The 15,866-nt window shown below is 30.3% G+C and overlaps 1 protein-coding gene across 5 annotated transcripts in view; it reads right to left on the reverse strand.

Annotated features, from left to right (window-relative positions):
- Positions 1-15,866, reverse strand: part of LOC126852225 (mitogen-activated protein kinase-binding protein 1) — a 95,620-nt gene that overhangs the window by 58,349 nt on the left and 21,405 nt on the right. For all 5 annotated transcript variants that reach the window (XM_050596781.1, XM_050596783.1, XM_050596780.1 and 2 more), the window contains exon 3: positions 6,627-6,718. In XM_050596781.1, coding sequence (XP_050452738.1) covers positions 6,627-6,718 — 92 coding nt within the window. The remainder of the gene's footprint in view (positions 1-6,626; positions 6,719-15,866) is intronic.

Consider the following 15,866-nt stretch of genomic DNA (forward strand, 5'->3'; position numbering starts at 1 on the left):
AGATTTAATTTGTTCATATCTTTTGGAATGGCTTTACATATGTAACAAGCTTGACTTGAATTATCTGTAAGAGCGCTCCATACTTTTCTATCAGCCACACTAAGCATGAAACGATATTTTACTGTGATTTTAACAGGATTTGTTATCATTAACGGAATCAGTTGAGATATTTGTATCTCAATATTTTCCTTTTCAATTTTGATTATTTCTTTTGTTTCTTTTACAAAGTCTACAAAGTCTACAAAGTCTACAAAACCTTACAGACGGTCGAGGATTTCTCCATAAAATTATTGAATGTCCTTCTTGAGACGCAGTTTATAATTGCAAAGGCACTAATCATGTAATAAAAAGATCAATATCATTAAATTCAACTTTTTGCTTATATTTAGATTGCTCAGAAGTATCATCAATCCCCATTTCGCAATCAACTCTACATTTTCTAACAATGATTTATCTGTAACCGCTAAGATGGACTGCAATATTTCGAGAATACGAGTAGTAGTGTGGTCCAGCAATGATTGAAGAGGAACTTTCGCAGATTTGTATCTCAATATTTTCCTTTTCAATTTTGATTATTTCTTTCTTTTGATTATTTCTATTGTCTTTTATGTTCACATTTTCGGGATAACGTTTTTTTGCTTCAAGAATTTGATGGTAATTCGGATACAAATCAGCGCTTCTTTCTTTAGATTGCATTCGCATCATTTTATATTGAAATTTGGAGAATTTTCTTTCTACAAAAAAGGATGAAGCTTCGTCATTCGTATACATACGAATAATGGAAGATATCAGTTTTGATATTCATCTGCAACGACTTCTGCAATATATTTCGCTAATTTTTTTCGCCTCATTGTGAACATCTGTAGTCGAAACTACTTCTATAAGAGAATGAGATGATAGAAGTTTTGCAACTTTTCGTCTTTTCGTATGATTACTAGCATTATCAAAAGATATTGTCAGATCAACAGAAAAAGAACCACTATTGTTGTCTGAATTACGACACAAACGAAGAACTGAATCCGGAATTTTAAATTCTTTGTTTAATCAGAATCTTGATTTTATTATAAATGTATCAGAACTTTTGCAAACTTTTGTTCTCATTTTTTATGTAACATATATAAATACTCTTATAGAATGCTTAAAATCGTGCTGTGTTTTTAAAGGGCAATCTGTTATATTTAATTTCTATAAAATAAATTGTAACAGATCTGTTTGATTTTGTACCGAAACTTCTTTGTACCGAAACTTGTTCCTGCACCGCCTAGAATAGTTGTAACCATGTTAAAGTTATCATTTTCGATATGTAATAAAAAGCAAAATGTGCAAATTAATAAAGGAAATAAAAGCAAAAAATTAAGAATATAGTTTGATAAGTACGCTTAATGATTTTACTTGAGAACAAATGAAACAAATTGCAAGAAAATAAGTTATATGTATGATGGTAAAGAATAACGTTATATATTGACAAGAATAATTAAAAATTAAAGAGAACCCCTGAAAAGAGAATACAAACAATTTCGACCAATACTTCATGAGACCTTACTCAATTTAACAACCGATCTTAATCTACTTCATTTGAAAATAATTTTAACTTAGGGTAAGTGTTGGCTGCAATGTGCCATCTGTCGACGCTAGCGAAGAAACTACGCTAGCGTCGACAAATGCGCATGGCAGCGCAGAGAATGACGCATAAGCATATTAAAAAAAATTATATTTTCGAAAGCACTGAGAGCGTTTCTTCCTATAACGTATGGAAATTCTTATATGTATATCCTTCATGTGTGAAAAAGCATCTAATTCAACTGAACATTTTTTGTGCAACAAAAAACAGATACTAATATGGTGAATATTGATAATTTTCACATATTGTTTGTACAACACATCAATAGTTTGAAATATAACTTTTAATATCAAATAAATAGAAAAAATAGTTAGTATTATCTATCAGAAATATTTGTTTTACTTAAAAAAATACAATTTATGCGATCTTAAGCAAACGATTAAAAGAAAACATGTTAAAGATAAAAATGGCAACAGAATCCTTGGTATCCCATAAAACGAATGATCAGATATACAATCCCGATGATCAGCAATGAGAAGCTTACTCAATGTCTCCTTAGAAGCGAAGATTGGAATAAGACAGAGAATGGTGTCATGTTAATCTGAATATACAGTTAATAATATCAGTGAACGAGATGCAGTATGCCTAATTTCAGCGCGGAATACAATTAAAATAATTGAAAAAGTTATCCAATTCGTTCCACGTTCGATCTTCTATCAAGGATATTACAAAGAATCTGGATCAACTCTGAAGAAGACATCAACTCAATTCGCAAGCTCTCGAGGCTCAATTCACTTAGCAGATTATAGATCTGATTAAAGTAAAACCATAACTCAAACTAAAAAAAAAAACTCCAACTCAAGATGTCTCCAACAGGGCCCTTCTACATCATCAGAACTTCTCAAGAACAGAGCTCTAAAAAGACAATCTACTGTACATTCCAACTCTTCAGGTCGGAAGAACAAAATTGAACTTTTTTTTTATAACTGAAAGTGACTTTCCCCCACTTTCGGAAATCAATGCAGGAGAATAGACTATGATATCAAGGAAAAAAAGAAATAAAGAAAAGAAATAAGACATTTCTAAACCCTCAAAACAAGGAATACAATAAATAGGCGTAGACCTCCTTGCCTAATGATAATCAAGTGTAAGGAGAAAGTCGGTTCCTACGTGGAAGCATTATAAAAAGCTCGAAAATTTTCATTGTCAGATTTCGGGATAGAAAACATTCGAGTGCGTAGAACAGTACAGAAAAACTAGTATTTGAGATCCGGGGATCTGACAGAGAATATATATTAATTGGACACAATGCTTATTAGTCAGTTGAAAATGGAGTCCTTTTGATTAGTCAATCATCTTAGTTATTTTAGATATCGGTCAATAGGAGTGGTTGTGTTCAACCGTGTCTAAATGAAGCTCTCCCCCTGAAAAAAAAAATATATATAATAAGCCATATGTGAAAGACTCTTACGAAAAGTCTCCTTAACGACAGAATTCTATTACGTAACCGATCAAAAGAGCGGAGCAGATACTCGGCATTAATGACTCGATCTCCGAGGTTGATTGAATTGTTGAAAAACTTGTCAAATGGCGAATACTAATCTGAACAAGTAAAAACAAAAAAATTCGCAAAAATCAGCAAGGACTGGTCCAGACCTCCGCTTGAGACTGTATTCCTTATCACTAAATCAACGCGTAATCCATGTAGATTGAGATGGTCATTAGTACAAGTGGTCATACTTAAAGCTAGATTACTACAATGTTTCACAATTTGGCCATGTCAAAATAACATGCAAAAGTCAATCAAAGTGATATGTATTATAATTGCGGCAACACATGCGGGCACCTAGCCAAAAACTACACAAAAACGACGAACTGCGCGATATATGTAAGCCCCGTGTGATTTTGACTAATCATCATCTTGGAAAACTAAACTGCTCAGCAGTTAAAGACGTAAAAACTTCTTAAAATTAGATTAGTGAGAGATTCATTCTCCAAAAAATATGAAAATAACTTCAAATAACGGTTAAATTCATCCAGATTAATTTAAATCATTCCCGTCAATCGCAGGACTTGGCCATGTAAACTATAGCGGAATAACAGGCGAATATCATGATAATGGTCAAATCGCATCCTATCTGAATTGGGCGGAATCAGAGGGTAAAAGATCGATTATTATTTCCGGCAATTGTCCGGATGAATGTAGAAAAGTGAATATCAAAGAAAGCTTCACAGCCATTGAATGTAGCAATACCATCGTGATCGAATATTACTTTTCGTTGAATCAGCCCTTGACTGAGTTTAAGTTGGCGTTCCTAGATAGAGTTGTGTGCAGATTGGCAGACAAATCAGTTATGATGGCGGATCTCAACATCGGGTTCACATTATGAGGTTTTAATCAAACTAATGCGTGAGACGAGTGAGTGGAGGAATGAGTCAGCTAAACTTTAGCCTCTGATAAATATAAGTGAAGTTAGTACTTAGGTAAGAAGAATCGATTATGAAGTTGATATGAATCTTCCTGTTTCTATTAAGGAGAGCTCAGAAGTGAAGAGGGAGTTGGAGTCATTATTGGATTATCAATATATCTCTTTTTTCAAAATTCTACATCATTAAGATTCTTCAGATCAAACTGGCAGAAATGTATTCCGTCCTCCTAAATAGTGAGACGGCAGTAAAGTAAGTTGTTAGACAAGTGTTGAATTTCCGGGACACAAGGCATTATATTAATGAAATTCATATTTATCAATACTTCGCAAAAAATTCAGAGAATGCAGAAAGTTGTACATCCGTCGATGAGAAAATCGAAAAATCATTGCTAACTATGAACGAGTTAATTCGCTCCATAAACTCAGATTCCTGGGGCAAACCTTATAAATTAGTCATGAACAAACTACAATTGTTGGCGTCACAACTTATTGAAATTCTTAAGCCCCAAATCAACGATATAATAGTAAAATTTTATTTCCTAAAAAAAACTCTTCCTCAACAAAAGCTCTCAGTTCAATGAAAAAAGGAATGAGAAGGAAATCTATTGAGGAAATCAAGTCAACGATTAAAAATCTCACTCAACTGCGCTGCTCTTAACATCACGGTCATACTAGATTTAATCATGGATATCATTAGAAAAAATCTACAGGATTACTACACAAAAAGCAAAGAGAGAAAACGTTTTCCAATCAAATCGAAAGAAATGTACCTTATACTAAACAAGAAAAATCAAGAGCCGGATGACATGCCATCAACATATCGTCCGGTATGCCTGATCAAATTAGGCAAAGTCTTTAAAAAAGTTCTGGGGTAAAATGGATCAATCAATACATCCAGAATGACCTGGATTTATTCGGGATGCAATATGGATTTAGGAAGGCCAAGTCTATATAGTGACGCTATGTTGCAATTCAGGTAGAAGAAACAAACGAGAAGGGTTGAGCTACGGTAAATCTTGTTACAAAGAACACTTCTGATTTGCTCTCGCGGCCTTGCATTTGTAATTCACTGAAGGAATGAAAACTTTAAATATATACGGCGGCTTCTAAACATCTATTTGGACAATCGCAAAATATGCTTCGTGGATAAAAATATACTTCGGCATACTTCGATCTCAAGATGTATAATATTGAATATATTGCTCAACGTTTGTATAGTCAACTCAAACGAGTGACGATGCTAACTTGTCTACAAAAGTAACATATATGAATGCAATTAATTGCGTTTAGTTTTTTAAGTCAAACATTAGCAATAAATTCCATATTATATATCTTGAGAGCAATAAATTAGAAAGACATTTTGAGAGCAAAATCATAACAATTAATTGCGTTTATGTAATTTATTTTTGTAAGCACGTTAGCATCGCCATACGTTTGAAATTTTTCTAATTAAATTAAAAATAATATATTAAAAAATGGTTTATTTTCAGAGCATTTAATGCAAGAAACAATTTTACTTTCAATTTTTCTGTTTCAATTTTATAACAAACTGATATTATTATATACTTATTATTTAATGATTTTACTTTTATACTTATAGTTATGTTAATAGTATATGTTGCATTTAAAAAAATTTAATATTTTCAAAATCTGTTTGCCGTATCTTTGAACAATTAATTAACAATAATTCTAGCATATTTTTTTTTTTTTTATTATTTATGACTAGCTATGTGTTTTTCAAAAGCGAGAATGCTAACTTAATGGCTAATAGTTAGCATCCCCATCTTTAAGAGCATTTTATTTCAAAAATTACTAGAAATAATTTTTTTCGGCATTAATGCATGTCTCACATCAATATCGCGTAGATTATCGAAAACAATGCAAAAATTCCCGGCATAGTTCGTATTTTATTATACAAAGCGATAATACGATTTCGAAGTACTTTCACAGTAGCAACGGGAGTATCGTAAATAAGAATCTTAAGATGCCACCATAAATAAAAATCCAAGGGATTCAAATCGGGTGAACGTGCAGACCAAGCGATGAATAATTTCCAATTAACAATTCATGAAATGTCGAGGTGAATCGACATTTTATTTACATCAAACATGCCTCACGAATGTGAGGCATGTTATTTGAGGTAAATAAAAATGTTTATAACTTGCAAAAAAAGCGTTTCTGGACCCACGTTTATATGACTTCTTTTCATCCTTACAATGAGTAGAATATATATGCTCTTAAAGTTTGGCCAACTATTTCTGAAACACTCTGTATAATAATAGAAAAGTAAAATATGGAAATATCTTTATTATTGATAGTTGTAAATTCAGAGAAAAATATCCGTGGAATACTGCGTAAATACGATTATATTATTTGCGTATTATTAATGGTTTTATTTAAGGCATTTTGCAATTTGATACGCACATTTTGTGTGTTTATATACATATACATATAATAAATATAAATGACTAATGAAATTTTATTGCAAATAACTCGTTATTTTTTTTAGAAACTTATAAAAAAAAACTGCATTATGTATTATTCTTTTTAGAAATATCTAAATTGACTAAAATAAAGCTTATTATATTTATTTACGTTTTGTTTCAAATAGATCAATTAGAGAAAATCAAGCTTACCCAGCTGGATATGCAACCAGCTCGATGGTCGTGTCGCAATCAAGAGCTGCATTGCTGGATACAGTTACGCCTAACACTCGTTCTAACTTGATCTAAAACAAATTAAAAAAGACTCATTACTATAATACAGTAAAATCTGTACTCTCTATAATTGTTAATAAAATTCCAAATAAATTAAATAATGATAAAATTATATAAAAATGGGGATATATATAAAATTATATAAAAATGGGGATATAAATATAGAGAATTGTAATTTTTTAAGGGAGTATAGTATTATGGTGAGAAATGTGTACATAGCTCATAAATATGTAGTGTCGGGGATGTTGAGAAAGAGCGAAAGAGAGAGAGAGAGAGCGTGTGAGAGAGAGACAGAAAGAAGCGAGAGACAAAGGACAGTGAAACGAGAAAAAAGAGGACAGTCAGTTATTGGTATCGCGTGAGCATAGAAGTAAGAGTTGTTAACACTTGTGTGAACTTGGCAGCCGACTTTAAGAAAACAAGAGGCAGCCGACTTTAAGATTTTTTAAATATGTATGTTCATTATCGTAAAAATTTCGATTACACATCGTTTGTACCTGTTTGTACCGTCCTTGATTTCGTTTGTATCTCAAAAGGTTGCAAATTATAAGGATTGAAAAAATTATCAGCACTCCACTTTGAGATACCGTAATTTTTTTAATACAGTTCGATTCAGTATCGTTTGTTCCCGTTTGCTTTTCGTTTCATTTGTATCCCTTCGGGGGTGAAAGTACCGAATTTTAAAAATAAAGGTAAGAACTAACTTTGTCATTTCTTAAGATATTTTAATTCTGTAAACGGATGCTGTTTCGGAATTGTTTGTACCCATTTTATTTTATTAGTTTTTCAGGAATATAATTGCGGGATCTTCAATATTTAGAAGAAATAAGTTGGAGATTAAATATAAAAATAAACTTAAAATAAATATGACTTTTTCATTAAAAAAAAAAAAACAATATTTTTTAATGAAAAAGTCATATCTATTTTAAGTTTATCTTTATATTGAATCTCCAACTTATTTCCTTTAAACCAATATTGAGGATCCCGCAATTATATTCCTGAAAAACTATAAAATGGGTACAAACAATTCCGAAACAGCACCCGTTTACAGAATTAAAATATCTTAAAAAATGACAAAGTTAGCTCTTATCTCTACTTTGAAAATTTGGTACTTTCACCCCCGTAGGGATACAAACGAAAAAAAATAAAAAGCGGTACAAACAGGTACAAACGTTCCCGAAACAGTACCTGTTTACAGAATTCAAATATCTTTAAAAATGGCAAAGTTAGCTCTTACCTCTAGTTTGAAAATTCGGTACTTTCATCCCCGTAAGGGTACAAACAAAACGAAGAGCGGTACAAACAATGCTGAATCGAACTGTATTAAAAAAATTACAAAAACAATTTTTTCAATCTTTATAACTTGCAACTCTTTGAGGTAACGAAATCAAGGAGAGTACAAACGGGTACAAACGATGCGTAATCGAATGCGTATTTAAAAAAATCATTTTGATAATGTTTTTAAGACATTTTTATTACATACGCATGGCCAAGCGACGAATGTAAAGTGAAGAGGAAGATATTAAAAATACAGAAATTAATAACTTTATAAAACAAGTGTTTATACGACCAAACTGGCAAATTAATAACTTTAGATATTAAAAAATGCTAAGGTTGCGAAGATTTGACTGTACGCATCTTTTGATATACAATCATTATTCTTATATTATAGAGTTTTCTGAATTTTTAAATCTTTAAATATGAAAAGATAAAATAAAAAAATTATTAAGCAAAAATATTATTCAGCCTGTTTATTTTTAAACAGTCTTTTTCATCTATATTGCATTTTAGAGAAATATTGTTTAGTATGCACTTGTATCACTTATTGTTAGCTCCAGGGGCATTCACTATTAAATTCTCTAAAAAATTATGTAGCTTTTTCTTTGCTGAAGGAAACGAACTTCATTATAAGATAAATATGCTGTGTATGAGAAGCATGTATATGTATGATGTGTGTGAAGCATGTCAAATTGGCGTGAATAACAACGATGAAATATCCATTATCACATGACATGCCGATTTGCAGATATATAGCAATATATATGCGAAATGTGGGAGGAGGGATAAATGTATTGTATATATATATATATATATATACAATACACAAAAAATGTATTGTATATACATATATTTATGTATGTATATACATACATTTATATGTATGTTATACATACATTTATTATATACAATACATACATTTTTTATTACATCAAATTAATACAGATCAATCGACATGTTACATAATGTGTGGATGTATATGTATCCCGTTCCTATCCATGCTAATATTAGATTCAATATGCTTTATATATACATACATATATATAGGGTATCCGAAAATTCGCGCAATACCCTTTAAGGAAAGGTAGAGAGTGTTATTCTGAACAGAAAAGTCCTGTATCATTTTTTTATAACGTTTAATAAAAGAGTTATTATTGAGAGTGAAGTCTGGCCTATCATCGCTGATCTTTAGCTCACGGTCGGTGAGCCGCGCGCCTGGTAGTGTGCGTGACCGCTCAGATGTATGATGGCTCACCGACGTGTGCCCGGCTAAAGATCGACGATAATTGACCAGATTTTACTCAATAATAATTCTCTTTTAATAATAATTTTCTTTTATTAAGCGTTGTATAAAAAGCGTTATGTAAAAAAATGATAAAGGACTTTTCGACTAAGTTTGATCCACTTTATCTGCACACGGGTTTTATACCCATTAATCTGAGACATATATATATATATATATATATATATATAGTAAAGTATAAAAATTTATGATTTATCGAAGGACCCTGCACCATTCTTATAGGAAAATGTTTTTCGGTGGAAATACATTCATCAAATGTACATTCGTGTGTGTGTGTGTGTGTGTGTGTCACAGCAGAGATAAAGATCTCACGGTTCGTCACTCTCATAGCATTTTCTGACTTTCTGCTGTGTGTGCGTGCGTGCGTGCGTGCGTGCGTGCGTGCGTGCGTGCGTGCGTGCGTGCGTGCGTGCGTGCGTGTGTGTGTCATAGTAGACATGAAGACCTCATAGTTCGTGTGGAAACACCACACATATTTAATCGAAGGTCACATGTATCGAGTCGAAAAATTTATACTTTTACATGTCAAATTTTAACCTTCCAGAGCTTATAGCGCGGAAATGGCTCATAGGATCAAGTTGAACCTATTGAGTCCATTTGTTCAGAATAACGAGAACGACAAATATCCAAAAATTAGCTAAATCCCCGAAAGAATGGTGCGAGGTCCTTTCTATTATTTTCTCAAGTTAAAAAAAAAAATTCATAAAAATTCAATTTCTAAATTTAGAAAGTGTCTAGTTTGCAAAAAAATTAATTTTTTTAAAATCCTTTCCGTGAAATAACAATAATAAATATAAAGATTAAAAAATACTTAATTTTTATTAGCTACATTATCAAAACTGAATCTTCATATATAACATTGAATCATTGAGTATACCAATTATGTTAATCGAATTATTTGCCTGAATATCCATCGTCATTGCATATCAATATGATTACCTGTTTATATGCGTTTGAATATTTGCAATAATACAACGTATGAATATTTGCAATATTTGACAAATAACGCAAGACATAAAGTTATGACACTTTTAGAGATGATGTCCTTGTATGCGAAGCGTAAATATCTTTTTGTCCATCTTCCTCTTCTTTGATGTGTAGAAGTAATATTATGATAATCAACTCACATGATGATGCATTCTATCATTAAACGTATTGTTTCACGCCGATCAATAAAAAATCATAATACTAAATATAAAAATTTTAGATAATGAGAAAGCTCACCAAAAACTTTATTAATTAATACTATGTAAAAATAATGAACTGTAAGTTGTTTGGCATGTGCAATACAATCCATATACATTATGTAAATATGCACACTCCAAATAAGGCGACATCCAGCTGTATTTCGATTCCATTGATATAGAAACGCATATAAACAGGTAATATTGCATATCATATTGATATGCAATGACGATGGATATTCAGGCAAATAATTCGATTAACATAATTGGTATACTATATGTTTTGAAAAGATAAAATGCAGTAATCATTTGCTAAGCTTAATATGCAACTGCAGTTGTGCAATGGTCGAATGATAATACGTATAACATAGCATGATTTTATAGTATTACAATGACGTAATGCGTTATGTATAACCGATATGAGACAAGGTCTCCTTCGCATATAATTTGTGATGCATTATGTAACGCGATAGGTTTCATCATATTTAAATGAGAGAATCGGTAGATCTACATTATATATATATATATATATATATATATATATATATATATATTGATTAAATAAAATTCATCATCCCATAGGATATATATATATAGGATGACCCATCCTATGGGATGATGAATTTTATTTAATCAATATATATATATATATATATATATATATATATATATATATATATATACATACATACATATAATGTAGATCTACCGATTCTCTCATTTAAATATGACGAAACCTATCGCGTTACATATATATATATATATATATATATATATATATATATATATCCATATTTTTCGATATATTTCGATATATTTTTCAAGATATTCGCGTGGATTGATTAAATAAAATAAAAATATGGAAGATACGGAAAAATGTTTCAAACAAAAGTTGGTTTAAAAAGGGCTACATGATGAAAATATAGACTTGATTTTTTTAAGGTTAAATCAATGTGATCGATGTTTCCTTGCTCCGCGGGATTTTCGTTAGGTGCCTCATTCTCCATATATATATATATATGTATATATATATATATATATATATATATATATATATGTGTGTGTGTGTGTGTAAAATGAAGCATCTAACAAAAACAAAAAAACATCTTGAATAACTTATGATTATTGTTTATTACATTATGCGTTGTATAAAAAGTAAATAGTACTGGCACATTTAAGCCTATATATTTCAAAAACTATTTGCCTCATTAAAATTACTTAACTATACGTTTGACGCAAATGTCCGTGACATACTTTTTGCTTAATCTTCTCGAATTGTCAATCATATTATTCTTCAACGTTCTTATATATATTAATCTTTGTTCATTTCACCACAGCACACGCGCGCGCGTGCGTAATGGAATAAATGAAAATATCAAGAAATTGCATCAATTGAAAATTATTGAAAAAAAATTATGCATAGTTTACGTAGAATTTAATTCTTTTATTATTATGTTACAATATTAAATTTTTTTTATTAAACGAGATGTATAACAATTGTAATAAAAATAACAAAATTCTAATAAATAATATACAACATAAAAAAGAAAAAAAACGGACTAATAAGAGATCTCTGTGAAGTTGGCTCTTCATTTTTAAAATAAAAAAAAAAATTTTAGAGTTCTGAGTGCCTCTCGAAGAGGTCGCTACAAGTTTTCTATCGGTTTTAGAAATAATTCCGTCGTTTAAAGCATCGAAAATAACACTTGAAGATACGGGAGACCAATTTCATATTTTTTGCAAATTTAAGACTGCATAATTTGTTTGTTAACTTTATCATTTAGATTGTTAAAGATAATTGAGTAAACTCTTCGAGAGGCTGCCAGAATTATTAATAAAATTGCCTGTTACCGAAAAAAATTTTCAGCTCTTATAGGGCTTAGAAAATTTTCGTATTCGTGACTTCAATTAACGAGAACTTTATTTCGCATCGTAACGTTTCAAATGTTAATAATTATCGATAGAACTCTTTGGTGAGGGAAAGGGGAGGGAGAAGGGGCTATCAGAATTGTCAACAAAACTACTAATTATCGAGAAAAATTTTCACCCTTATAGGACTTAAACGTTCGAAACCCTGTAGAAATAAAATTTTTTGTTAAACAACGGAACTATTTCTAAAACCGATAGAGAACTCTACAACTCTTCGGGTACACCCAAAACTCTAATAATTTTTTTTTAATTAAAAAAATGAGTCTACTTCATAAAGATTAATGAGAAGCTATCGCAGAAAATAAAGCACAAATAAAAAAACTTAAAATCTTCATAAAAAATTTTTTAATTAAATATTTCGATTTCTTTTCGGACAATTCTCATTGTCAGTTACTATTAACAAAGAAATATACATGTTACAACGATACAAAAGAGTGTATACATATGCATGGTAATATAACAAAAATTCGTGTATTCTGATCTTTATGCAATTCATAACGTTATAGATAAAAGATAAACAAGATAAATCTCTCAAACAGTTCCAGCCGGTAAGAAACATCGATGCAATCATATGACATTGCAAATGTCATCAAGCGTAAAACTAAAAGAACAGGATGTTCGTGAAGAAAGTTGCAATGTCAAAAACTAGGAGACTCACCAAATTGAAGAGAGACGGACGATGAAAAAAATTGAAAGCACAATTGTCAAAAACGTCCTGATGATCGTTACCAAAATGATACTATGTTAGTAAACCTCTTAAGAAGATGCTATACAGACATGAGAAGCAGAGGGGAGAGATAATGTAAATAAGCGCGATGATTTTACATCTTATTGTTAAATAAATTTTCAATGACCAATATATATCATTTAAATTCGTTGTCGTTCTAGATTGAGGCTGTTTCTTTGTCGGTTAATGTGTATCATTTCCAACAACAATCTGTTCTCATATGAAGCTGCCCCCTCCCCCCACAACGCCAAATAAAGTCGCATCTATCGAATAATTTAATGTTAATTATGTGCTAATTTATTGCCATAGTCTGAATTTTATTGTTCAAACCGTTTAGTAGGAATTCAAGTTTAAAGTAAAGGGGGGGGGGGCAGTTTTGACATTAAGCTAGCCCTTCCCGGTGAAAAAAAATATAAAATAAAAAATCAATATATCAGAATTTGTTGTTATTTTGTTGCTCTGAAATAAAGTGAAAACATTTAAAAAAATATATATTATTTAATTAATACCACTATACATTCCGTCTCGTAGTGCAGTGTTATCCACTTCGAGCTAAAAGATCTAAAGAATATCTAAAAGAATTTGTTGCTCGCATGTTTTTGGTAATAAAATAATCTGTAGACAATATATTATCGAAATATATATGAGATTGAATTTGTTGCTTGTTTCAAAGTATTAAAACACTTTTGGTCGCAATTATACGATGTGATTTTGTACAAACTAATTAAAAAAATTTGCTGCTGGGATGTATTTGGTATTAAAATAATCTGTGCACAATATGCTATCAAAATATGTAAAAAATTGAGTTTGTTGCTTGTTTTAAACTATTGAAACACAACATTTTGTCACCGCGCACGCTATATATATTATATATATATATATATATATATATATATATATATATATATATATATACGACGCGATCTCTTATATCATATAAACTAATTAAAAAAATTTATTGCTTGCATGTATTTGGTATTAAAATAATATATGGATAATATACTATCAAAATACATACAATATTGAATTTGTTGCTCGTTCTAAAGTATTAAAAAACGATACATAGTCGCCGCGGACCTGTATGACGCAATCTTGTACTATATAAACTAATTAAAAAATTTTGTTGCTCGCATATATTTGATATTAAAATAATCTGTGAACAATATACGATCGAAATATATATGATATTGAATTTGTTGCTAGTTCTAAAGTATTAAAAAACGATATTTTGTCGCCGCAGATCTATATGCCGCGATCTTATACCATGTAAACTATTACAAAATTTTGTTGCTGGCATGTATTTGGATAGGTGTGACTTTATTCGGCGTTGGTGGAAGAGGGGGTGCAACTTAATATTATCCTCTTCCTCAGATTAGGCTCTTTGTCCAAAACTTGCACCTTGTCCCCATTAAACTCATGATTGAGCAGTCTATGGATTGTGATCACCAAATGCTGTGTCATATTTCTCTTAATATAATTGCAATGTTCCAAAATTCTTGTTCTTAATGGTCGGCCTACATATGAAGCACCGCAATCTTTAGAAGAAATTCTGTACATCACATTTTTGAGAAATTATGTCGGTAAATTATCTTTATGCAAATTTATTGCTAATATATAATATTATTGTTTTTATATTTTATTAATTATTTAATTTTTTATTTTACGTACTCCATTTTTAAAATTGCTATTTGTGAACAATTGTAAAGATAAAAAAATCAATGTTAATGAACAATAACACTGATGAACATCATAGAGTGTGTTTTTTGATATCACATATATATCGAACATATATATCCCATAAATATCAAAATTTTCTAAACAGTTCAAAAATGTAATCCGTAGCACAAAAACGATAATATACTGAGATTAACAAATTGCGTTTTTTCATCCGTATGCATAACGATAATAATTATTTACCGACACAATTTCGTAAAAATGTAATACGTAAAATTTCTTATAAAGATTGCGATACTTTTTAGACCAATGATCGATCATTAAGAAAAAGAATTTCGAAATAGAGCAATCATATTAAATGAAATACCACATAATATTCGGTAATCTTGGATTACAAACTGCTTAATTATGAGTTTGTTTAAGACAAGAATCTTGACTGAGGAGCCTATCCTGAGAAAGAAGTTGTGAAAAAAAAAAAAAAAAACCTGAATCTCCAGACACCGCTAGTTTATACTTATTTATCAACCGTTGGCTCTTATTACTCCAGGGAATTTAAATCTAAATTAAATATTTTATGAGCAATATATACACGCATATACACATACATGAATACAATAGCATAAAAACTACAACAAATAATATTTTAGACATATACTATTTTAGAAATTATATTTTTTTTTTAAATGACGAAGTAGAACTTATATAATTAAAACAAAGAAAGTAAATAAGTTTAAGGAGCAATAGCGAATGCCCGCACAACATATCCAGATCATGAGAAATTGTACAATTTCGCAAATATCTTTCAGATAATTTAAAAATATAAACATTCTAATGTGAATAATAATCACAAAAGACACAAATCACAAAAAATAGAATTATTATATTATTTATCTTTTTGTGATTCGCATCTTTTGTGATCATTATTCATATTAGAATGTTCAATTTTTACAAGTTATCCATTAAGATATTCGCAAATTGTACAATTCTCTGTTACAATGACCTGATATATTGGGCATCCGCTGTTTCTCCTTAAGTCTATTTATTTTCTGTGTTTATATTTGTTT

Source organism: Cataglyphis hispanica, chromosome 10 (assembly GCF_021464435.1).
Source record: "Cataglyphis hispanica isolate Lineage 1 chromosome 10, ULB_Chis1_1.0, whole genome shotgun sequence".
Taxonomy (NCBI): domain Eukaryota; kingdom Metazoa; phylum Arthropoda; class Insecta; order Hymenoptera; family Formicidae; genus Cataglyphis; species Cataglyphis hispanica.